The sequence below is a fragment of the Melopsittacus undulatus genome, chromosome 2 (assembly GCF_012275295.1).
Source record: "Melopsittacus undulatus isolate bMelUnd1 chromosome 2, bMelUnd1.mat.Z, whole genome shotgun sequence".
In the NCBI taxonomy this organism is placed as follows: Eukaryota; Metazoa; Chordata; class Aves; order Psittaciformes; family Psittaculidae; genus Melopsittacus; species Melopsittacus undulatus.
The window spans coordinates 73,153,964-73,178,426 of NC_047528.1; the positions used below are offsets into that span (position 1 = coordinate 73,153,964).

General features: G+C 41.9%; 1 protein-coding gene across 3 annotated transcripts in view; it reads left to right on the forward strand.

The window, feature by feature from the left end:
• SHROOM2 (shroom family member 2) overlaps positions 1 to 24,463 on the forward strand; it is a 127,928-nt gene that overhangs the window by 58,505 nt on the left and 44,960 nt on the right. For 2 of the 3 annotated variants that reach the window (XM_034059938.1, XM_034059939.1), the window contains exon 3: positions 20,787 to 20,918. In XM_034059938.1, the coding sequence (XP_033915829.1) occupies positions 20,787 to 20,918 (132 nt within the window). The remainder of the gene's footprint in view (positions 1 to 20,786; positions 20,919 to 24,463) is intronic. The other variant, XM_034059940.1, reaches the window with a different exon arrangement.

The window sequence follows — 24,463 nt, forward strand, 5'->3', positions numbered from 1 at the left end:
AAGATTAAGAACTTGACTGCTTCTTAAATGTTTCAGTGTCAAGTAGCTTACCTTATTGAGTGTAGAAATTTTATGCTCTACTTGGTCAAGTAACTACATGTAACAGCTTCCAACTTGAAGAGATTAGAAGAAGGTTTTCAAACAATTTCTGAATCCAGCCCTTAATTCCAGAAACAGGACCACTTAAAAGAAAGCCAGGAATGCAAGAGTGTTGCAGCTTTAGTTACTGAATAACTGGACAAATTTGCATTTTATCTTTTACATAAGCAGCCCATTATTTTATGGTCATTGCTGCTCAATCTGCATAATACTGGATCACCTGGTGAAACAAAGTCTGGCACAGAGACACAGCTACCACACTGCTGAGTTATATGGCCCTTAATGTGTTTAGTTCAGCTTCCTGTCCACCGCAGAGGAAGGACAGTGACAAAGCCAGTGTTTGGGGAAATTTCTGTGGGGTTGCAGTTGAAATCAGAGTCAGTTCTTTGGTCTGACTCACAGAGCAACATTGCTGGCTGGTGGGCAGCTGAACCAGGGGTGGCAACTGATGGAAAGAAAACTCTCCGGGGAATGGTAATGTCTTCAAAATCTGATCTGGCATAGGACTTGTCAGAGCAAAATAGCTTTCCCAAATAAAACCTGAAGCATCTCAGCTTGTGGCATTGTTCTTTGTGGAGGCTCAGTAATTTGCATCATGTGGTTATAGTGTTTTAACCAGGAATGAGACGACCTAAGGCTGGGCTGTCTCCTGAAATGCCCTGGGACTGGAGGTACTGTCTTTCCTCGCTCCAGTTTTTGGGTCACCTTGGACGTGGTTAGGTAAATCACAGCTGAAATAGGTGTGGGAATGCACCACACCTCTGTGGAAACGCTGGTATTTGGAATGTGGTTTCTGAGGAAACTCAGCTGGTTTGGGACAGCTATGGAAGGTTAAGCTCATTGTGGTAAGCGGCTGGGAGGCAAAACACACCCATTGTTTCTGGCCACAAGCAACACAAGGGTTTCCATGGCCGTGTGCTCCAAGGACATGGCAAGTTCCTTCTTGCTGAAGGCAGCATGTTGGGCTGGTGTAGGCAGCTGTGTGCTGCTGTGCTTGCTAACTCTGTCCTGGGCAAAGGGAGTGTGTCCAAAGGCTGCTTTGCTTCCTGTTGCTTGTCCGGATCCTTCACCTCAGTCACTATGAGACAGCCTCACTCTCCACCCCCCCCGTGTATTTTGACTCCTGCTGCTGTTAGTATTTTCCATGTCAGAGGCTGCATTGTAATTCACTGTTACTACTGAATGAAGCCTTTTTTGTTTTTATGTTAAAGATTAATTTATTTAGCACTGTACTTATATAGTGTGATAATTTCCAAGGTATTTGAAATTAAACCCTGCTGGAACCACTGTTTATAGCTGTTTATTTTTTTCAATATGTGAAGCATTTTAGGTGCTTCAAGATGATAAATACTCATTAAAAAAAAAAAACAAACCAACAACCAAAACTTTTATTATCCACTAGAGGGATTCTGATAAATCATAGCAAAAACTGAGCTCAGAAAATTACATCAGTAGTTTAATGCTATCTAACCTTGAAAAGGTAGCAGAATATGCACAAAATAAGGATGGGAGGGAAAGTGTTTATGTATCTTATATAATATACCACAAATCCCAAGATCAGTACTTCTGTCTCATACATCCAGATGTGTCTTTCTAGTTCCCCAAGGCAGAGCAAGGAAAAACAGCTCTAGAATATGAAAGCTTTATCATGGTAGTCTCTTGTGAATTTAGCAGGCAGGAAGATTGATGGTGTCATACTTTGTATAGTTTAATACCTCATTGTCGACAGTGCATATCTTATTTATAAATTAAATTGCTGTTCCGTCCTGCTCAAGCCTGTACAGTTGGGCTGAAGTACAAGGAAAACTGGATCAAACTGTGATGGTGAAATCCTGATTTGCTCAAGTTAATGACTGAAGGCTTTAAGGGCACGAAGACGCAATAATTTATTTGCATTTATTTGTTTTCACAGACTGAAGCAGAGCATTTTGCAGGTCTCTCTTGTTTGCTTTATGTAAAATTTAACTTAAAATGTTGTCAAATAGGAAAAGAGCTACTCTGCTGTGCTGTGACGAGGTAATACTATACTTCTACCAGCATGGCTTCTTTTAAAAGAGGCACTGGTGACTGTAGTGCAGAATTGCTGTTTGTTCCCTTTTCAAGCACAGGGTGACTGGCAGATGGGAGGTCAGACCAACTGGTTACATGGGAGGAGAAAGCCAAGAGCAGTGCTACACACTTGCCATGGTTGAGAGCAAGGTAAAAGGCAATTGCGTAGATCTCTGTGAGAATGTTGGCAGGTGAGAATAGACATTTAAGGTAGGATATGCTAAAATTCTAGTGATTTGGACAGATAACTGTATCATAGAACAGTGTCAGTAGCTTGTCTGTCAAAATACTGGTTCAATTTGCCATTCTAAGGCATCTGAATATTAATAGCTTGCTTTTATTACTTTGTCTTTTAGAGCCCCTCCCTCCCCGTAGAAATCCCTAAGTTAAGCACACGGTTATATTTAAGTTAAACACATGGTTATATTTTTATTTTTTTTATTTCAAGTTCTAAGTCAGGTTTTTTAGGGATACTTTTTGGGAGTCACTTTTATGATAAGATACTAGAGCTGAAAACGCAAAACCAGGAACTCCTGCTGTTTTTGTGGGGAAAAAAATGCTGCAGTTCCATTTGCTGCTTCCAGAAAAATAGGCTGACTTTGTTGTTGTTGTTGTTGTTAGAATTTGTCAGCACTTCTCTTGGAAAGGTGAGAATGGAGTACAAGGCAGGAGACCAAACAGAAACAGCAAAGCCACACAGTTTTTATGTTTTAGCTCACTGCATTGAGTTTTAGTTGGTTACAGATGTTCAGAAACCCCTAAGTGCTATTGGAAAACAACCTGTTAATTTCAGGTATCTCATTTGGAGTGAGTCATTTTAAAGGTGCCTAAAATCCAAAACCTGCTGAGTAATCTCCCTTTGAAAACAAAGGGAAAGAGCAATGAACGTGTCTCTAAGTCCCTGCACAAAACCAGAGACACCCAGAATCTCTCCTGACTTCTGAAGATCACAGCTATAACAATTAAATGTCTGAGGCTTTCTTTTAAGTGTGCAAATAAGACTACCTCACCACAATAGAGGTATTTTTATTTCTTTTTATTCAAAGTAGCTTCAAGTCTCCCGGTTCCCCATGATTGAATCCTTTGCTGGTAGCGCTCTCTTGTGGCTATTATTTTCATTAAATGACTTAAAAGGGATTTCAAAAATATGTGTATAATTCAGAGATTTCTGCCTTAGAACCCTCACAGTGTGTTTTGGATGAGCATTCCTGAATTAAATGTGGTAGCATGTATTTTAATGATTCAGGAACGTCAGCCTAGGCAAAAGCATCCCAGATGTGCTTCCCAGGAGAACTCAAAGGGAGCACACATATGTTTTTAACTGTTTTTCATCTTTGTACTTTTGGCAAAGAGCCTTATGCCTGAGGAGGGACAGGTGAGAGGCTTGGAGGGGAGTGAAGTCCATGTTGGCAGCCAGAATCAGGTGGAGAAGAGACTGGGATGGGCACCTTTGGCTTGATTGCAGATGCTGCTTTTCTTGTGGCGCTGCTCTTGGTGATGGGTGGGTTACTCCCCACAGCTTTGGTTATTAAAACCTTTCCCAGTGAAATTAATGTGTGTATTCCCAGTAAAAGTTTTTCACCAAGTTGTTCTTTTCTGATTCCAAGGGTGGGAGAGAAGGGGGCCAGGGAGGAGTAACTCTTGACCCATTCTGGTTTTGAGCTGTGAAGCTCTTAGGTGGTGTTTTATTTTAAAGTAGGGAGGTAGAACCTTCTGGAAGCTCAGATTGTGGAATGCAGGGATTTCCTTTGAACTAGGAACATACAGTTTCCTTTTAAGAAAAGAGCTGTTCTTAATGAAAAGTTTTTTTGGTACTTCATAGACTCAATACCATCATGATTACAAATCCAGCGGCATGGCTTTGTAAGCATGTGTGCATTAATGCCAAGTGTGTGAATTTGGCTGTAGCCTCCTTTTCCTTCTGTGCTGCAGTCCAACAGCAACTAGAGTAATGATCTGAGGTTATTTACTTGCACTCCCTCAGAGAGGGGCAGGTTTACACTTGAGATAAGGCCTTGGCTGAGAGGGGTCTTTGCCCTCAAAATACTTGACTGAAAGGCCTCTGTTCTTTGACAGGACAGAATCTTTATGCGTGGCATTTATCTGGTCACCCACCTTCTCTGATCTTTGGATCCTACATGTAAAATAGGTGCAGTAATAATCCCAGTCCTTTCAGGGATATTTTTAATATTTTAACTTGTCTTTTATAAATGCTTTCGTAGCAATTATGTGGCAGCTGTTCTCCAGCAAATGTAATGCCATGCCCAACAGTCTCTGTAGTGAAGGTAAGATGAGCTTGCTTTGTCTGTTTGCTGTTCTGGCTATAGTCTAGGAGGACAGCTCATCAGTATCTAATTGCAGATTAAGACAGAAGAAGAAAAGGTTTTTAAAGCCCAATTGTAAATCCTATTAGTCGACTATATTTTGAGGTTCAAGTTTTCTTTTCCTTGAAAATTAAGAAGACCACTGCTTTTTATCTTGTTTTTCCACTGTACCAATGTAATTCTAATAGTTTTTCAGATAGTGGGTTCAGTAGTACTCTGTGCAGTTTATTCTTCTGTCATTTGGAGTGAAGATGAACTTGCTGCTGAAAGTTCAGGAAAAGAGTTTTGTTTTCCACTTGATTTTACTTTTCTGTTTTGCCATGTAACTCACCAAGTATAGGATAGTGTTTGTCAGCTGGACTGCACATCTTCATTCACACAATAACTGCATGGGTTTTAGACTTCAGAAACAGTGTTAGGAAGATGACCAATCAAATGAAAATCTGCCCTCTGGTCTCAGTGTGCATGCACACATGCAGGCATGTGTGTTAGTGTGGATAAGAAAGGGATCATACTAGCTTACCTTTCTTCAGACTACTTCCAAAAATCTCTCATTATATTAGCTTGAACATCTGTGAGAAATCAATACTCTCACTTTTATATCAAGGGCAGTCATTTTTTGATAAATATTGCAATCTGGCTGGGAAAGTTTTAGCCATATGGCACCTAACTTCCAGCAAGTTCACACAGTGGAGCTATTGGATTTGTGTAATTGTGTAATTCTGCCATATGCTGCCTTAACTAGATTTCTTACTAAAATCCAAATATGCCTGCGTAAGTCTACTTCTTGCCCTTTTGCCAACCTCCTCCCCGCTCCTGAAATTTGAGGATTTCTTTAAATCTGTGGTACTTCCAGCATTTCTTTTGCAACTGTAAGCACATATTCCTTTAATCTGTGGAAAGCCATTGGTATTTCATGCGCAGGATGTGAGTTAGGCAGTTGGTGACGATGCTGCGGTGGAGCCAGCACAGAACAGAAAAATAGGTAGTCATTGTGTGCTTAGTGTAATGGGTCAGTGAACGTAAGGAAAACCTGATCTCAGCACATAGGCCACTACATAAGTTTCTCCTGCTTCTTCTCTGGGGCTGGTCCTTAAGGATACATCAGAAGTAAGCTTTTTGATTTTCCCCAAATAATCTCTGTGCAGCCTCTTGCTGTATCCTTTACATCTTCAGGTATGGGTGATGGTCAGCAACTATCATCATCATCATCATGGCTTGACTTCATGAACGAAGATTTGGGAAGGCGTTTATCCACGCTTACTACAAGCATGCTGATGACTAAAAAGGCCAACTATAGTAAGCTTATAAATGCACATCTGGCCAGCAGCAGGGGATTAATGGTGTGACAGTGGAATAAAGTTTATTATTTCAAAAGATTATTAAAATAAATACTCCTTTGAAAGAATTCCCCAGAATCTGTAATATTAGTTTCCCTGGGGGGTGGAAGGATGTACCTGCCACTTTTCTCCACAGGTGATGATTTCCAATGCTTCTCTGAGTACTGAGGTTATTTATTTCTAGGGCTATCACAGGCTGCCACTCTTAGCGGGGGGAAATGCTGCCTCCCCAGAAAAGTGGCTGGTTGGTTTTAATGTATAGGAGAAATGTCTGTAACTCAGAAATGTTATTGACAGACCATCAGATCTTAAGAGGCCCAGAGCGTTAAGTCATATCATAGAATTCTGGAATGGTTTGGGTTGGAAGGGACCTTAAAAAACATCTAGTTCTAACCCCCTACCACAGGCAGGGGACACCTCCCACTAGACCATGTTGCTCAAAGCCCCTTCCAACCTAGCCTTGAACACTGCCAGGGATGGGGCAGACAACCTGTGCCAGCACCTCAGAACCCTTTTCTTTTAGCTTTGTACCTTGAACAGATTTGCTATCTCACAGATGACATTAGCTTCCTCACAAGGCAGTGCCCAAAACAGGTCTATTCACCCACGTACTTGCTTAGAAGATTGCAAGAGGAAAGGATGGAACAGCTGAAAAACGTTTCAGCAGCACAGGCTCGGTGCATTTTCCACTTGCCATGTCAAACACCACTTCAAATGAAAAGTAAGAATCCCTCCTCGACCTCCAGGAGCACTGTTCTGGTGTCGTCTTTGGGGCTTTGCTGAGCTCCGCAGGCAGCCTTTACCGCAGCAGGTCGGCGGAGTTGCCCTATGACTAATCAAAACTGCTGCGGCCTCTTAGCAGGGAGCAGTAACAAGACTCCTTTGTGAGTCTAATTATATCCCCTAAGCTGGCACAGCGGCACGGATTAGCACAGGAGGACAGTCGGTCGCAGAGGGCTGCATGGTCCCATGCTCTGCTCCACCAGAGTTCCCTGCTGCCCATGCGGGTGCCGTCTGCACCCCACGCATGCTGCCGTGGCCCGCTGCTGAGGCCCCGTCGCGTGTCCCATGGCCTGTTCCTGCTCCCTGATGTGGAGGCTTGCCTACCAACCGGGAGACGTGCCTGGTCCCTGAGCAAGGGGTCTGGGAAGGAGGCACTGCCTGGGTAGGTACCAAGGGCTGTGCCCGCAGGGAGAGGCTCCTGCCAGGCTGTCCAAGAGGCAGGGCAGCTGGTCAGCTCCAGCAGCTCCTCACCTCTGTGGCCCATCACTGGGATAAGGAAGTGCTTGGGCTGCCTTTCTCTTGACTTTTTGGTCTTATTAACTTGCCCGTGGGAGGGAGGAGGCTGGGAAGCTATGCAGGGTTGTCCCAAATATGTCTGATTAAAATTTAATGATAGGCTTGCTGAAGTGGAGCCGGGAGCTGTGGAAGAGGGGAGGTAACTCGAGAAGAGTGTTTTGTGGTTTGCTTGACAATTTGCCTCCTGTTTGTCACACAGAACTGGATTCACAAAGTCACAGAATTCAGTGTGCTTTGTGTTGCTACGCAGACATGGATACAGTGTGCTTTGTGTTGCTAACCAAAACCACTCCTCTCCCATCGAGGCCGCACTGGGGTGATTTGCAGTTGCTACTTTCTTAAGAAGTATACAGCTGATTTTCTTGGGCTGGTCTTTCCATCCCAGTAAATATCATTAGGACAAATGGAGTAGCAGTGTCTGTCTGTTAGTGTCAAGGTGTGAGTGTTTTTTCAGGCTTGAGGTTTTATTGGTGTGAAAATTCAGTGGAAAAAAGTTTCCCAGGCTGTGAGCAGTTTGCCAGCATTCACAGAGGATGCAAGGGGATTTTTACGGAACAGTGCAAGAGGAAACTAGTATGCTGATAAACGTGTGAGACCAACATTGTTTGTTCCTCCCTGTAAATCTAAAGAAGGGATTGTGGGATTTCTCCTTGGGAAGGAGTGGAACATACAGTAGTGACCAAAACTGGAAAACAAAACAAAATAAAACTTTTAAATACACTTGCTTTACCCAGTTTTGGAAAGGGGAAAGGGGGGGATAACATGTGTTAAATGATAAATCAGCAGAATAGGATTTGTTTTCTCAATGCCAGGCGGTTGCTTCTTCCTGCTCTTCAAGAACAGATGCTGTGAAGGTGGGGGTGCCAGAGCAGTGTGGGCTCAGGATGTGTTTCTGTCTCTGTCTGCTTAGTGGTGACCAGACAGAACAGCCAGCTCCATTAGAGAAGTCCTTAATCTAGTGAGACTAATGGAGCTTCCCTCCCGCGTGAGCTGCTCGGATAGAACTGCCTGTTGTATTTGTGAGACAGGATCCCAGAAGAGTTACGGTCAACTTCTGGGGTTACTGTTGGTTTATAATAAAGCATAATAATATGTAGCAGAGCACTGGCACGTAAAACACATCCCACATTTCTGCTGACCTCACTGAATTTTGAGTAAAGCTGTAAAATATTATACTTTCATTAATCACTTGGAGCTGATACGTAGTACTTGATGTCCTTCTTTTGCAGATTTCTTCAGTGATCTTTTTTTAGATGTGAAAGACATCTTTTCTATCCTTTGAGGCTATTTGAATTTCCCAAGGGAGCTCTATACCACCCTAACACCAGTGTTACAACTCGCATGTAAATATAATATTGTTATTTGTTGTGAGACTGTCCATAGTTACCTTGCATCAGGATCCATACTTTGGTTTATGTGGGAAGAGTGCACAGATAAGTGGAGTTACTGAACTAAGTCTTCAGAGGGATTCTGGTAGCCCCTGCAGCTTCTTACACGCCAGCTTTAGGAACTGGAGTTAACTATTTAAGAGTATTAGCTACAGCTTTTTTTCCCTGTATTTTGTCATCCATTGTAACTGATCTGCCCTTGAAAAATCATGGAGGTAGTTTCCAATTTGATTTGTTTGTATCCAAGCACGTTTCAACTTGTGGTTTTTTATTTTTATTTTTGCCAGATTGACTTGCTTGTAAAACTTATTCTTGGTGATAATTAGGGTGCCTGAAGATTGAGATCTGAAGGAGTGCTGTGAGGTGGACTGGAAGAGAAATAATCTATTGAAGATTTGTGTTGTTACTGCTGTGAAGGGATTCTGTTTCCAATCTTGTGCAGAAAATAGCTTTTGTTTTACTGTGAAGTGACTGAACCCAGCTTTCAAGTCTAATGATGTTAAATAGGGTGCATATCTTGGCATGTTCACTTTCTGCAAAATAAGCCTCAAAGCCTGCAAGAACATTATCCATTAAGCAAAATCAGTTCTGTTCTGGGAATGCCAGAAATCAGAGTTGTCTGTTCATTTAAACTTCCAGCTCAAAGTAGTTTTATATGTTTTAAGGCTGTCATATATCTGCTCAGAATGAGGCCTGCATGTGTTCCCAGAGTATACAAATGAGGGGAAGCATTGTTGCAATTGTAAGGCTAAGTAGAGGGGTTGGGTTCTGGGTTTTTGTGGGTTTTTCACCTGGAGCAGTGGCTTGGGCCAGCAGCTAGCTCTGGGGGCTGCTGCCTTGGGGCCAGTGGCACAGGGGCCAGTCACTTGTCCATGTCCACTACTGTTTCTGTGGGGCAGGGTATGAGGTGGCTGCTGTGGGTGAATCTTTGACAGAGGTATCACCAGTTTGATACTGTTGCATTCATTGCATTTCTTTTTTGTGACCTGTCAGTAGTGGCTGGTGTCTGCCTTTCTGGAAGGGTCTCAGGTTATGGAGAGGAGTGAAGAAATTAAGCCCTCTATTTTCAGAATTCAGACATACCCCTCTGTCTCTGTGTGTGTGATGGAGGGAGGAAGGTTTGGACAGGGGTGGAGATGCAGACAGGTCTGTGTATCCCATACGTACAGTATTATGTGCAGAGAACAAAGGGACCCATATTTTCCAGGTATAGCTGCTAATCCCTTTGTTACAGGTATCTGGGTCATCCAGAGACAGTGATACACCTCTTCTTATTGCAGGGGAAAGTTCATTCTCATCCATTCTTGTTTCTATGGCCATCAGCTGGATCTTAGTCTTGCTTAACCACTGTGCCCTTATCAGCAGGTTTTGGTTTTGGAGAATTGAAGTTGGGGTCCTGCTCTGTTTCTGGCAGAACAAAATGTCAGGAGATACAAAGTAGGACGTAGAGCCAGCCTCAGAAGGGGAGCCGGCTGCTTTCACTTGGCTCCTTACAATCCTCATCTCTCTAGGGGTGGATGGAAAGGCTCTGCCTTTCCCAGGGTAAGGTGGAGATCTGCAGCCCTGCAGGCTGGTAGGAGCTCTTGTTAGCAGTGGTATACAGCACTCACAGCATTTCAACTGGCCATGCAGATACCCTCTGCTTCAGCAAAAAGTCTCTACACAAAATGTTGGAGAGACTGGGCCCAAATTAACACAGGCATAGGAGGAGAGGAGCATATGCTCCAAGAATGGTTTAGTGTGAGGTGTCCCTGCCCATGGCAGGGGGGTTGGAACTAGATGATCTTGAGGTCCTTTCCAATCCTAACTATTCTATGATTCTATAAGTTGCAGGAAAATATCTGCCCTTTCCAGTGGAGAAATTGTATGTGGATTCGTGTTACAAATTGTACTGCTTCTTGTTATAATGCTGTTACAGCTGCAGTCATCAGTTGGCGATTAAGAAGGGGATGTAACTTGGAATTGAACAATTAAGCTTCTTCACCTGGAACTTGAGCAGCTCCTGGGAGGTGAGGAGAGAGAAGTTGCCTCAGAAGATGATTGTGCAACTATAACCACCTTATGCCTTGGGCCTCTAACACGTCAAGGCAGCTGAGATTTCATGCCCAAATTATGAGTTCTGTAATGTGCCAAGACTCTAATGTCTGTTTTAATCTGAAATGAGTTGTTATGACAATAAAAATCCTTTTTAAAAACAGTGCCGTATATCACGGTGTGATTTACAGTTGCACAGCTATCACCAAATGTCATATTCAGTGGAAGCATTATAAATGCTTGTATGTGTCGTTCAGAAGGGGCTGCTCCAGAAGAGGAGGTTTTGTTTCACACCCTCCTCCCCGCCCCTATAATACTTTATTTTTATGGAGCAGTTTTTTCTTTCAAATCTCTGCTGTTCTTCTGAGACTGAGATGCCTCAAGGGAAAGTTTCTGCATAAAAACCTGGTTCAGTTCTTTGTTAATGTGGAAGATACTGTAATTTTTTTCTATGGTATTGCACTCAGTTTTTGTCTCAGTTATGGCTAAGCTGGAATAAACGGATCCTAGACGCTGTGTGAGGTGGCAGTATTTATTTGGAAGATTACTTGAGAATCCCAAGTGTTTTGAGAATAAGCTGAGAATAGGCTGAGAGGCAATATGTGAATACCTAACAAGTGAAAGCTCTTACACAGATGAACAAAAAGACTTCATGTGGGCCTGTTGAGTTGATTCCGCTTCTTATTCCAATGTTTTTTCAGGCTAAAAGGGACTATGTTGTTGGTAATGGAGATCTGCATTATTGTTCTAAAAATTTTTTTCATTCAATACCATTCCTGCAGTTCATTTGCTTTAGCCATTCCTTTTTGTGAACTATTTTGCCAGTAATGTATTGTTGACATAGCATTATCCTCTGCACTTCTATGCCACCACTATCAGCACGGTTCCACAGAGGTGTAAAAACGGCTTTTGGATAAGGAAGTCTTAAATTAGGCCACAAGTTTGTCATTCTGAATGAATTCCCTTCCTGATCCTGTTGGCTGGTGGTATTTTTCAGTGGTGGTATTTTTATTGTTTCTCTTACGTCTTGATGAACCCAACTCATTTCTGAAGGCTGTTTATCTAAACTGTTAAATAATTCTTACCAGCCACTGACAGAGCTCTTAAATCTAGTATTATTAACTAGCCCGATATGCTGGATTTGGTACTTACTCAGTGTTTTCCTACATGTTCTAACTTTATCATTAAGTGACTGCGGCATCATCTTCTATCATTGCAACTTTCCTTCTGAAACCCCAGTAGAACTACCAAAAAAAGCCTGTCTGACTGCCAACATAAAGACACACATGGGAAAAGACTGTGTATGAACTGGCCTGCAGAAAGCGAGAGCTTGCCTTGTTCTTGAGGGGGGAAGGTGGGAATAGCCATCCCCAAACAAATATAGGAATAGGGCTGGGGAGAGGAAAGGGTGTAAAGACGGGAACAGTGTGGGTGCTCCAGGGGAAATCAGACTGGTGGCTCTGTCCAGGGAGATGGTTGAGCTGTGTGAATTGCTGCTGGTGCAGAAGGTGAGGATACGAAAATTTGTTGCAGGGAGTTGAGTGGACTGCTGTTAGACCGGGTTTGTTCATTGCTTCATGGCTTTTCAGTTGTTAACAGCTTTCCTTAGTTAAGATGCAATTTTCCTCAACTATAACATGGTTTGAGTACATTTTAACCAGAAAGGATAATAGTTTACTTTTTGATAAGGAAGAGGGATTCCAAGGTTGTTTGGGAGCCCAATTTTCATTTATTTCTTTTTCTGTTCATCAAAATAATTTCAGTTTTGAAGAGTACTCTCAATTAGGGTGGCCATAGATTTGTCTTAGAGTGACAAGGCTGATGATTATTTTTTCTTGTATGAAAACTTTGTTCTTTGTTTTTGATTTCTTTATATGAGTGGTGCTGGAGACTACCGAATTTTCTCACTAACTGATCGTCTTCTGCAGCTTATGTGTCTGTGCACATTATATTCACAATCTTGGGTGTCTGGGGTTTTTGCTTGTAGCTGTCACAGGACAAGGGGATGTAGGCAGTGGGGCTCAGCTGTCTGAGATCAGAGAAGAGGCTTTTTTCATATACTGAGCTGATTAATTTTCATCATCAGTTCATCCCATTCCAGTGAAGTATGTCAATGGGGATTTTCCAGAAAGAATAGCTGCTAATAAGCAAGGTGTCTCTGGCAAGCAGATGGGGTTTGTTCTGCTGGTAATAGAGAAGCAGAGTCTTGGAACAAAAACTCTGGTATGGCTCAAATGTTGCCAGTATTAATAAGAATTTGTATATGTCATCCCTCCTGTGTTTGTTTTTGGAAACAGTGCACGATTTGCAAACTAACGGTAGTGTTGTTGATGATTTCAGATATTGAGCTTCACCTTTAAATTCCCTTTCCTACGCTGTTGAGCTGGCATACTAGGGGTTTTTTTATCTCATCTAAGTAGCATTTGACAATTATGATGTGAAAGCATTTCCATTTAATCTTCAGCAGATACCTCTTATATAACAACCTTAAACAAATTTTCATCCCAAATGAATTTCCATTCAGGCATTTTTTGTGTTCGGGGAGTGAGTGTGAAATAGAGGAAAGGGTATGTGTTGTTGTTAAAAAGCTCGTTATAGATCCAAAAGGCATGTAAAGGCAGATGTAAAAGGTATTGCCTTAAAATACTTTCTGTGATTATAGTTACCACTACTTTTTCAGGTTTATTACTCACCATGAACAGGCATTCTACACATTTCAAGCTCAACCTCTATAAAGTAAGGGTGTGACGTCTACACAGTTAACTTAAAATTTCAAGTCCTGATATTTCTGCCTCAGCTATGAAGGCCCCCTGGTTTCCTGGCTTTTGAGAGAGGGGTTTTATGCAGCCACAAAGCCTGAATTTACCAGCCCTCCTGGAAAAGATGTGTAAGGATCTCCTGGATAGGTGGTGTGAATGCTGGCATACTGTGTACTTTAGGAAAAGCATTTGAGTGGCTGCTGCCTAGCCCCAGAACAGCAGGAAGCTGGGGCTTCCAAGGCTGAATCTGAGTAAAAGGCAGTAGGACAACGTTCAAAAAGGGGAACAAAGCCAGTCAGACTGTGATGCTCCAGAAAAAGCAGGGAGACAATTCAAAAGTATACTGTGAGTCAGGTTTTAGCAAGGCTTTGGTATACTGGGAAGACAAAAAACAGTGGTTGAAGTGCAAAACCATCAACCTGGACAGGGGAGTTCTGGGCATATTTTGAATTTTGAAAAGCCTTAAAAGTGATTTTGCATATATGTGTGTCTGTTATATATATATACATATCATATGTATATGTGTGTATGTGTATGTATATAACTTTTTGAATAATTGGTTATTCAAAAGTGAAGGTTTGCTTCAAAATATATTGTGAGAGTTTTTTAATTTGAGGGAGATCCTTTAATATGGAATTGTTGCATGAAGAATGTTGGGGACTTTATGTGGTTTTCTACATTCTCATATTCTTTCCCATATGCACACCACTCCCCTTATCCATTTTCAAAGAAAATAAAGTAGGAGAATAACTGTGTTCAGGAAACTGTTCATCCTCAAGTTTTGGATGTTTTGTTCTCCTTTTAATGTCACTTTTACCCATTGCTTGGTTTCCTTTACATCCAAAGATATTGACAGGTATGTCAGGAAGCAGGACAACACTGAAAATGGCAAGGGGAAAGGAGAGGATTGGATTTCACTTAACCTAAAGCTTTTTTTTAGTGGAACTGATAACAACCGTTTCAGCCCTGATTAGAAGAAATCATGAATGTATTGAATTATTGAGCATGATGCAAGAAGCTGTTCACATTCCTTATATAGTTTTTAGGTACTTCATTCCAAATTATCTTGGCAGATAGATGTGCAAGTGGTGACTAGCATAACATAAAGTAATTTGAATTCTATGAATAGAGTTGCCTGAGACAGAGAACACCTAATGTCTTTGTGGAACGCAGTAACTCCTGCAGTACTAAGTACTCTTTCCAAAAAATATTTGATTTGTTCAGATAGCAATTTTATCTTTTCTTTTTAGAAAAAGATGATCCTGTTCTAATCATGAGCTCCCAGGTTTGGCAGTTGGGTGAGGTCTTCACAATCTGCAGGGAAAAAGACATTAAACTATTTTTTGAGTAAAAAATAGTGACATTGTTAATTTGTTATTTGAGGCCTCTGTGGTCCTGAGGCCACTGCAGCTTCATGGTGGTTTTTATCCTCTTTTCTATTCCACCAAGGATTCAGAAGACTAGAAAAATAAAAAAAATGCTTTCCATAAATTGAATGAGTTTATTTACAGTGGCTTTTGCATATCCATTTAATTAAATTTTCTGATGGTCTTCTCATGTATTTTAATCCATTGAGCACAGGCTGGTGAACTGAAGAAAAAATATAATTAAAAAAATGTCTTGGAAGGAGTTTTTTTCCCCAGCACTTGCAGGTTTACAGAAAATTGATTAATGAAGTGTTGGTATGTCTGGCCTAGTGTTATTTTAAAGGAGGTAAGGTGAGAAGGCTGGGAACTATGAATCCATGTGGGACTTACAAGGGGACAAGAAAGGACACCTGTGCTGTCATTACAAATTCTTGGCATTTTCTCTGCATGGGCTAAAAACAGTGAATGAGTGGCTCACTGAGGAGATCCCAAGGACTGAACTTCTCGTAGTTAACTTGCATGACTGATGCGGGGCAACACTGTTTGTAACCAGCGTCCTAATGATGTATGAGAGGAAATTTCCTGTAGGACAAACAGCTGCAGCATGATTTGGTTTATTTGGTTTTGAAACAATCTGAGGGCACCCTGTGAGACGTGCCATTTGGTACGTGCATTGTCCGAGCATGCTTTTTGCTTGAGAATGCCTATGAACTGTGCATTTGACCTCTAAGCACGTGCAAGTTTCCATTTTTATCTCTGTGCTGCAGCCTTTCTGCATTTCCCAATTACTGCATCCTTGGCATGCAGGCAGGGCAGTCTTGCAGAAACTTACCTGCCACTGGAATCAAGACATATTCCTGGTTATGCAAGGCTTAAAATGACTGCAGGTAGTTTGGACCTCCTGCTGCAACTGTCAGGATGTGAACTTGGGCCGTTTTAAAAACAAAGCGCTGGAGATAAGCTTTGCTTCGTTGCTGAAAAGTCTGGAGTTGCATCTTGGTGCATGGGGAAGGAGGAGGGTTTCATTTGGAAAGCTGTAGTTCAACCTAACTACATTATCTGGTTCCCACATTCTGGGGCTTGCAAGGAAGCTGTATCCTGAAACGCATGGACTATACTGTGAAACAGTGGTCTGCAGCTTTGTGAACAAAAATGTTTTGTAGAAACTGAGTGAAAACTGAGTGTAATTTTCAAAACAGTATTTCATATAAATCATCAGTACAAGAGTTTTAACTGAAAATTAGTGCTGGCATTGTGTAACAATTCAGTTCTCACAGAGGCCACTGACCTGGTCTTCCCTTTAAATTGTAGAATCACAGAATCATAGAATCGTGTACACAGGCTTGGGTTGGAAGGGACCTTAAAGGTCATCTGGTTCCAGCCCCCTGCCACGGGCAGGGACAAATTATAAAACTAGTGGATTCTTGTCTGAACTTTGGTTTTATTTCCTGGTGCAGCTGGTACATCGGAACAACAGGAAGCGTTGCACTTGCAAGGGGTGACACTGAATGCCCATCCGGGTTAGGTGTGCCGTGGGAACCCTGATAATGAGTGCTGACTGCCGGTTTGAAGCGGTGCCGTGCGTTCTGCAGTCTGAGCGGAAAATACGTGCTACCCACGGGACGTTTCGGGGTCGCAGAACGGGGTGCCACGGTAATGTCCTGAGGAAGGGCTCGTTGGCAGGAGAGATGCTGACGGTAGAAGACAGTAAACGGGCAGGAGCGCTGAGGCAGCTTTCGAAGGCGACAGAGCCCGCCTTGTGGGAGCGCGGTGCCGCCTGTATGCGACAGGGGGCGCCGCAGTGCCGTTCCCGTGCGGTCCCCGCGCCTGCCGTTAGCCGCCGGCAACTGCGCGGCCCTGTGCGCGGGGAGGGGAGGTGTTAAACGCTGCTTGTGATGACAGTCAGCGGTGGGGGCTCTCCCTATCCCCTCCTTTCCCCAGCCGAGCTCAGCCGTTTTGAACAGCTGCTTAGGTTCAAAGTGAAAAGCAGGCATACGGGTCGGTGAATTTCAGGCACTCTGAGGACCTGAAGTAACAACAGATAGTCTTTGAAAGGAGAGGTGGCTGGGCAGGCCTGGTTAAAATGCCCCATTAGTATGACTCTTGTTCGTTTTCACATTTCCAAAATCTTAGCTGAAAAATCCCCATAGGAACTGTTCATTGCCTTGTTCTTGAGATGGGTCAGTGTCCTTGTGTGGGTATGTCACCACTGCTGTTCTTAAAACCACTCCTTTGAGCTAAAGGGGCCAGTGATGAGACAAATGAGGTATGAAAAGCCAGGTTTCCATTTCAGAAACAATGCATAAGCCTCTGCCATGTGTAGCTGCTGCTACCCGCAGTGAAGGAAGATCTGCAGCCTTACACATCTGTGGGAGCCAGCAGTCAGGCTGCTCAGCAGAGGGCTGGATGGAACCCAACGTCCACAGACCCTAGAAATGGCTTCCCGCATGGACACAGGTCCCTGGAACTGCCTGTCCTTTTTCTGTGAGACTCCAGCTGCAAGAGCATTACCACTAGGGTGCTCTTTGGTAGATAAGATTAAGCAAATTTGGTTGGGGAGGGGGATTGCTTTAGGGTTAGCTTCTGCTGTATCTGCTGGCCTTTTATCTGAACCTTTATTAAAGGAATTCAGAATGTGTCTGAAAACAGAAAATGGCTTGTATTCATTAATATTATTGTGTGCTGAGGTAGTTCAGTTGATTCAGTAAATCAAAAATAAAGATTTGATAATCTGCAGCTTTATCCAATTTCCTGTCTGCTTTTCACTTTTAAGGTACTTTTCTGACTTTAGTTGTTTTCAGATAAACCTGCTTGTCCAGTTTAATTGTTTTTCTCTCTTGGTCAAGGAAGTACATTTTTTCTCTAGTCCCTTTACTCCCTCCCCTCCCATCCAGTCAACCTCCTCAGTACTGCTGCAGCAATCTAAACGAGTATGGCTGAACTCTGTAGCCTGTGAAATTCATAATGGCATTCTCAGTGAGTTCTGAGCAGTAAACAGAAAAAGCCAAATTTATTCGGAAAAACTGGATTGGAAAGGCTGCTTTATTGCTAAAGAATTTGCACACACATGTCATTGGGACCACTGTCTAATGGATTGCTTATAGTCAGTAGAAAGGGGGAGGGGGGTGTCCCTTTCTATCATGTCTTCAAAGCTTATCAGCATTTTCCTTCCAGCAGCTTTTGTAAAAACACTGGTAGAAAGACACTGTCAGGGAAATGCTTTTATTAATGCTTCCATTTAAGCAAAGGTTTTCTGGGTTGTAGGTTCAGATGATCTCATTCTGTCACTCAGAATTAATACGGAGCTATTACATTAGAATATAAATGTTCAGCTTCCAGCATCTCTAGTTGCCTGCAAAATATTCCTGTTTTGAGTCTTTTAATCTTTTCTCTCCAGTCCTTCTACACATTTGTGCTGAGTTTTGGAATCAATATTCATGCTGTACTCCACTTATTAGAAAAAAAAATGTTTCTTGAAGTGCAGGACACAGTAAATGTAATTAAATTTGGTAATTTAAGTTCTACTGGTGAGAATCTAGCAGAAAGCACTGTCGACTATGCACAGTAAATTAATTTTTAATCATGTTGTCAATTTTGACAAAAGCAGGTAACTATGTGATTCCACCTTCTAGGTATCCCACTAGTGTGTTCAGGCTGTTCAGACTATTACATCTAAAAAAAAACCCAAAAAAGTCTCAAAATATATGTGTGTTCACGAATACTAAAAAAAAAAAAACTAAAAAAGAAAAAAAGAAACAGAACTTATAAGTTCTTGTTCACTTGACTTGCCTCACATTACAACTCATTCTGGTCTGTTCCTCCCCTTGCTTGGCTGCTCAGGAAGATGAAAGTAGTTGTGGGTATTGTAGCACAGAATATGCCATCTGAAAATGATGTTCACATAGCAAGGAACTATCTTATGAAGATCTTGAGAAGTTCCATGAGGTACAGTACTGACTTAATAACTGCATCCCTTCCATTCCTTCCCGCTGTTTGGATTCCTTCTACCATTTGCCAAGCCTATAGCAAACCGTCACAGAAGCACTCTTCCCAACCTTTGCTCTCCATTGTGTTGTGTTAGTTTCTAGTCTTGTGCTTCCTTAGTAGTGCATCATAGAAAAGTAATTGTCTCATAAAAGGTAAACTTTTTTGCTGAATTGATGCCTAGGAGATCTATTGAATTTGCCTTAATAGGCATTTGTGATTTGCCAAGCTGCTATCAATACCATTAGAGGTGAGCTGTGAGGGGAGCAAACCCTTGTATGTTCTGCACAGCTGAACAGTGGAATGGGGTTTTTTTCCATACCTGAACACAGGCTTGGAGCCCTTGGAGTATGCAGGGATTGTGTGGAGCCCAGCATCACATGGCTGAACAGAATCTTTTGCACTTGTTTGCACTGTGGGTATTTGGGGTTCTCCACTCCCTCTGAATTTCAATTCCTACCAAGAAAGAACAATGTAGTGATGCTCCGCATAGCTGTTTCCTCTTTTGTCATGCTGAACAGAGTAGGCTTTTGTTTATGGAAACAATTACTTCTTTTTTCAGTGACAGTAATGATGCTACAGTTAGTGAAATTACAGTTTCCCTGTAGAAATATTATTCTCCTTTTTTAGTTCTGCATGCAGAGTTTGGAAAGGCAATCTATCATTGAATTAATCAGATCTTCCTGAATGTACTGCAAAAAGCCATGTACTCATATTTGACCTGTTTTGAAGATAGAGTTTATAATGAGCTTTAGCTTTGTTCTCTAAATCCAGTGGCTGGCTGATAGTTCAAGTTTATAAAATGGGGGAATCAGTGAAAAAATGTAGAACTGCCTTTAGAGTTCAAGTTGAAGATAGGGAACACTTTGTCATCTTAGCAGACTTTTGTAACTTAGACAAATTATGTACCCTTGCAGTAATAAACTTCATAAATACATAAGTGAAATAGCTAAGTGCATAAAAAAAATCCTCGAGAGCTAAGGTCCTATAAGTGTTTGTTTCAGACTGTGACTTGAAAGGATGGGATTTGTCTCATCTCGTACCTTGTCTAAATTTTAAATTGCACTTTCTCCAGGATGAGCTGAAAAGAAGGGAGGGATGAATTACCTTGAAGAAGTTCCTGCTTCATTCCTGGGTGACTGAGAGGGTCTAGACAAACGGCCTGTGCTCAGCATCTGCTTATGGAAACAGAAGCTGCTGAATTCCACCCAGAAGGATTATGTAACATGAGGGGGAAAGGAATGCACTTATTTCATGAGTGCTGAGAGGTGTTACAAACAGGAAGTCCTTCAAAGGAAGTGCAAGCTGTTGTTACTAAGTCCTGAACAAACAGGAGGAAGGGGCAGAGGAGTGTAGAGCAGTTTTGCAGAAAGGTTTGCAAGGTACAGAACTCTAACAACTTACTGTTCTATTTCTGAAAAGGGATCCTTTCAGTTACACGAGCATGTATGTTTGGAGGTGATATCCAAGTAGATATTTGGGGATGTAGATGAGTTGCTGAACTACTGTAGAGATGTATTCTTAAAAAAAAATCCTGCATACCTAGGCATGCCAAACAGTTTAGGAGCTGAAGCAGAACTTGGCTGGAGTTAAAATTATTAGTTATGTCACTCTTACTAACGTGTTTGAAACAATGTACATGGCTTTATTCCTTCCTGTCATTAACTTTTTCCCCTTCTCCCATAAGCACCTACCTACTACAGTAAAACCTTGCCAAAGTGCTACTGTACTGTTGTCATGTTGCAAAAGAGACATAATTCTTCAGGATTAGCTTTAACTGTTAAAGCTCTGGGTACATGTCAGGTACTTGTTTGCCTGTCTCTGCCCCTCATAAAAACCACCCCACCCCCAAAATAAATAAACACAAAGCAAAACAAGAAAAAAACCCAACACCCAAGTGCAGACCTTGGAGAGTATTGGCATTTGGCATTTCACTGCACCTCAAGCATTTTAAAGGAATTCTAGTGTCTTTTCAAAACTGGCATGCATGTAGAAGGTCCCCTCATTTGCTGTATAAAAAAGTCATTATTCCTCTGTCCTACCTGTGTAACGTTTGACTACTGCCCTGGTAGACTTCTTGCTGCGTGTCACCTTACCGAACTGCTTGCACTAAACCAGTACACTGTACCTCTCTCATTTGCAGGAGAAATGACCTAGCCTGCAGGCCTCACTCCTGGCACGCAACCAAATTTACAGAAAGTCAACCCGAGACAGCCACGTCACACCTTTCCTCCTCCAATGCCTGCGCTTCCTGGCACCTGCGCTACCATGCAAGGTGAGTCTGCTGAAGTTACACGCAGTAAGCTTCCACGACGAGACAGTAAGAACGTAGATCATGTTGTTGAGTGTTTTCTTAAAACAACAAATGCAGAATCGTTCTATTATATGTCTTTAGTGTTGCCTGTCCTTCCAATGCTTGAAGGGGGACCATGGGAAGTTTGACATATGGATGAGTGGATTTCACAACAGTATGTGATATGTGCGTGTGACTGAAAGGTAAGACGCTAGCTTTAAAGGCAGTCAAAAGGTTATGTTTCTTGCTCTGCATTTACTTTCAGTGTCCACTGGCAAAATCTTAAGCCTTTGTGAGCAAAAAGAAACCATCAGAATTAACCTTCTGAAAGAGAAATAGTAAGGAGAGAAGAAACTGAAAATACTATTTCAGACTATTAGAAAGCCTTTTGCTAAAGGAAGGGTGCATAATGTTTCACGGTTGGATTTGAAGGTGTTACTGGTTTTATTAGCTGAACTGACTTTCTGTAATCTGATCTGCCCTAGAGCTGTGTTCTTGTTCATATAGAGAGGTGATAAGACCAGTGATTTTCAGTCCCTGTTTAAAGCACCTTGATATTTGTTAAGTCTCATTCAGTGCTAGGGGAGAAGGGCTGGCACCCATGCAGTTTTAGTTGTGAAACGTTAAGCTTTCAGGCAATGCCTTTTTGTGTCTGGTGACAGGTTCTTGCTTGTTTCCTGCTCGTAGGTGACATTCTTCAGCATTTTCACGAGGGATTTCTGTGGTTTGGTTTTCTTTTTTCTTTTGTTGCTTTTTTTTATTCTCAGTTCCCTTTGGCCCATAGTTACACTGACCTTAAAGAAAGTAAGTCTGGTGCACAATCCCAGTTTGGAAAGCAGGCTTGCATTTCCTGTACTGACTGCTGTATGTTCTCCATCATTATTTCTTGGTGTTAATTTATCATAATAGTTAGAAGAACATTAATACTTTAATATTTTATTTTGAAAAATACTTTTAGTTTGTAAAATTATTTTTACAATCATTTTACATCATTCGTTTTCTTTGAAATCTCTACGTTTTTTAAAACAGCTTGCTATCTGCTCTTGAATAAAGTGTCAGTGTATTAACATTTAGACAGAAAAGGTTTAAAGATTTTTTTTTTCTGAAGTAAAATTCCTTGTACCTAGGAACAAAATTCCAAAATTTGTAAGACCTTTATAGCATTGTCATCAGGAGCTCTCAGACACTTCTGCTTTCAGACTGCTGAGTCTTTTAACTGAGCTGTAAATCAGTATATGCTTCCTGCTCTTCCTGATAGTTGTCCTTGTATCTAGTGAAAGTGAAACACTACAAGACACATCTCAAAGCATGATTTTGTAGGAGCTGGGCTAATCACAATATTTTTAAAAGTATTAATTTGGTCTAAGGCCAGTTTGAAAATGAATTTTGGGTGGGAAATTGTGGGTGTAAAAGAAAAGGGGAGGGAAATAGAGCAATCCTCTTCCCCCACATACCATAAATAGCAGCAATTCCTGGTAGACATCAATATTAATAAAAAGGGCAAATTATTTCTCAGATGCTGCTGAAATATTTAGTGGCTTTAGCACAGTCTAACACCAGCGTTGCCGGGGCACTGCCATGTTGAACCCCTCGCCTATCTGTGCTGAAAGTTGATGTATTTGGGAGATCTGTCAGTCATGGTGTCTGTTGCCCAAGACAGTTTCAGTGGCAGACCCGACTTCATACTCGGACTCCTGGAGGCCTAGCATTCCCAGAGTGCCAGGCCAAGGACTTGGATATTTGAGAATCCCAGTTGCAGAGAGGGATTCTGCAAAAAGGTGAGCAACTTCAGAGATTCCCTTTTTCAAAGTACAGTTCACAAAACCAAGAAACACAGTGCACTTCTAAGTGAAGCACTAAGCTGAACCAGAGACATAGCAGTCAGTAGCTGAAAGCAGCAGTATGCAAGAAAATAATAGACACAGAGTGAGGAGGGAATATTTCTAACCCAAGGGTCCCATCCTCCAGCTATTTCTAGAATTTCTTGTCCTTCCTTGAGCTAAGCATCTGAGATTAGTATTCACAGCCTAAAATCCCCTGAATGTGCCCACCTTCATTTTCTCTCTGAGTGTGGAAACTAAATCACTTGTAAAACCAGAGTTCAGAGAGGAGAAAGAGATGTTTTTGCACTCTTCCAAGGAAGGACTTGTCCGGATATTGTGTGTTGTGGGGTGGGGCACGGCTGAACAAAACAACCCTCTGAAAATTGTCCTTCCTACCTAGGATGATACTAGGTTAAGCTACAGGCGAATTGGGATGGAGGGAGGGCTGTTTTGGGTTTTTTTGCCAGCCTACTGAATTTAGACTTTTGAGAAGGTGCATGAAACCATAGGAAAAGAGACTTATAAGGGACTCTATCTACACTGATACATAGGAATATTAGTAGGAGAGAGGGTAGTTCTGGCAGGTGTAAGTGCCTCTCACGCAAGGCTAGAGCATTAGACCTTGTAAGCTTTTGGTGCTAATTTCCCTCTGTGAGTCTTCTGCTCTCTTTTTTACAGAAGTCATACCTTAACAACATGGATACAGGCTTTTCTAGCCCACCCTAGACTAAGGCTGAGTGTATTTTTCTGGGAGTTATGGATATGAGTTGTCTTAAATTGCCAAAAGTTCAGACACTGCATTTTCTTCCAGTAGAATATAATACAATAGAGGACCTTATGTGGGTTTTTTTTTTCGTGCTCCTGGGTGTGCAGTTGAAACTAATAACCTCTTCAACTTCGTTCTGGTGTGGGTGTGCTTTGGTAAGGCTGCTTAAACTGAGGTTTTGGGGCAGTTAGGGTCAGGTACATCTGGTCTGTAATCCCATGTGGCCTGATCTGCTGAGATTATGTCATTTCTGGGAGGGCACAAAAGCAGAAGCTCCTGCCCCAGGGTTTGGCAGGGGAAGTGCGTTTATTAGCCAGAATAGTCAAGGTTGGTGTTTGTAGATTATTCCTCAGCTTTACTTGCCAGACATTGACCAGCTTTTGTGAATCCACTCTAAACAAAAAACATTGAGAAAAGGATATCCTGAGATGCCAGGCTCTGACAGAGAAATGGCTTTTGTACTCTCTTCCATGTCAGGGTTCATGGGATGATTGCCTGCAGTTAAAGACTTTGCAGTAGCACACCACCAGAAACTTTTCTGTCCTGTCTTTGAAGCTTTTGCTGCATCTGCTGAGTTTCCATTAGGCATTTTCTAACAGAGCTTTCACCTTTTAGGCTGATAATATCTGCTTCACATTTGATAACAGCAGATCTACATGAGGCTTGTAAATGGAGGCTTTCCTGCACAAGTGTCATCTTTATTTTAATCAGTGCCAAAATATCTTAGTGCTGAAGGGAGAAATAACAGCAATTCATAGCAATATATGCCCTACATTCTTTATTAACAAGGAAGAGTCTATTAGTGACCCAAGACACTTTTTACATGAACCACAGTATCTGCCCAAGATGACAATTAAGATCCTTTTAACTGTTCAGCAAAGTGGTTTCGATTTCTGAAAATAAAAGAATGAAAGAACAAAAAACCCACAAGATGAGTC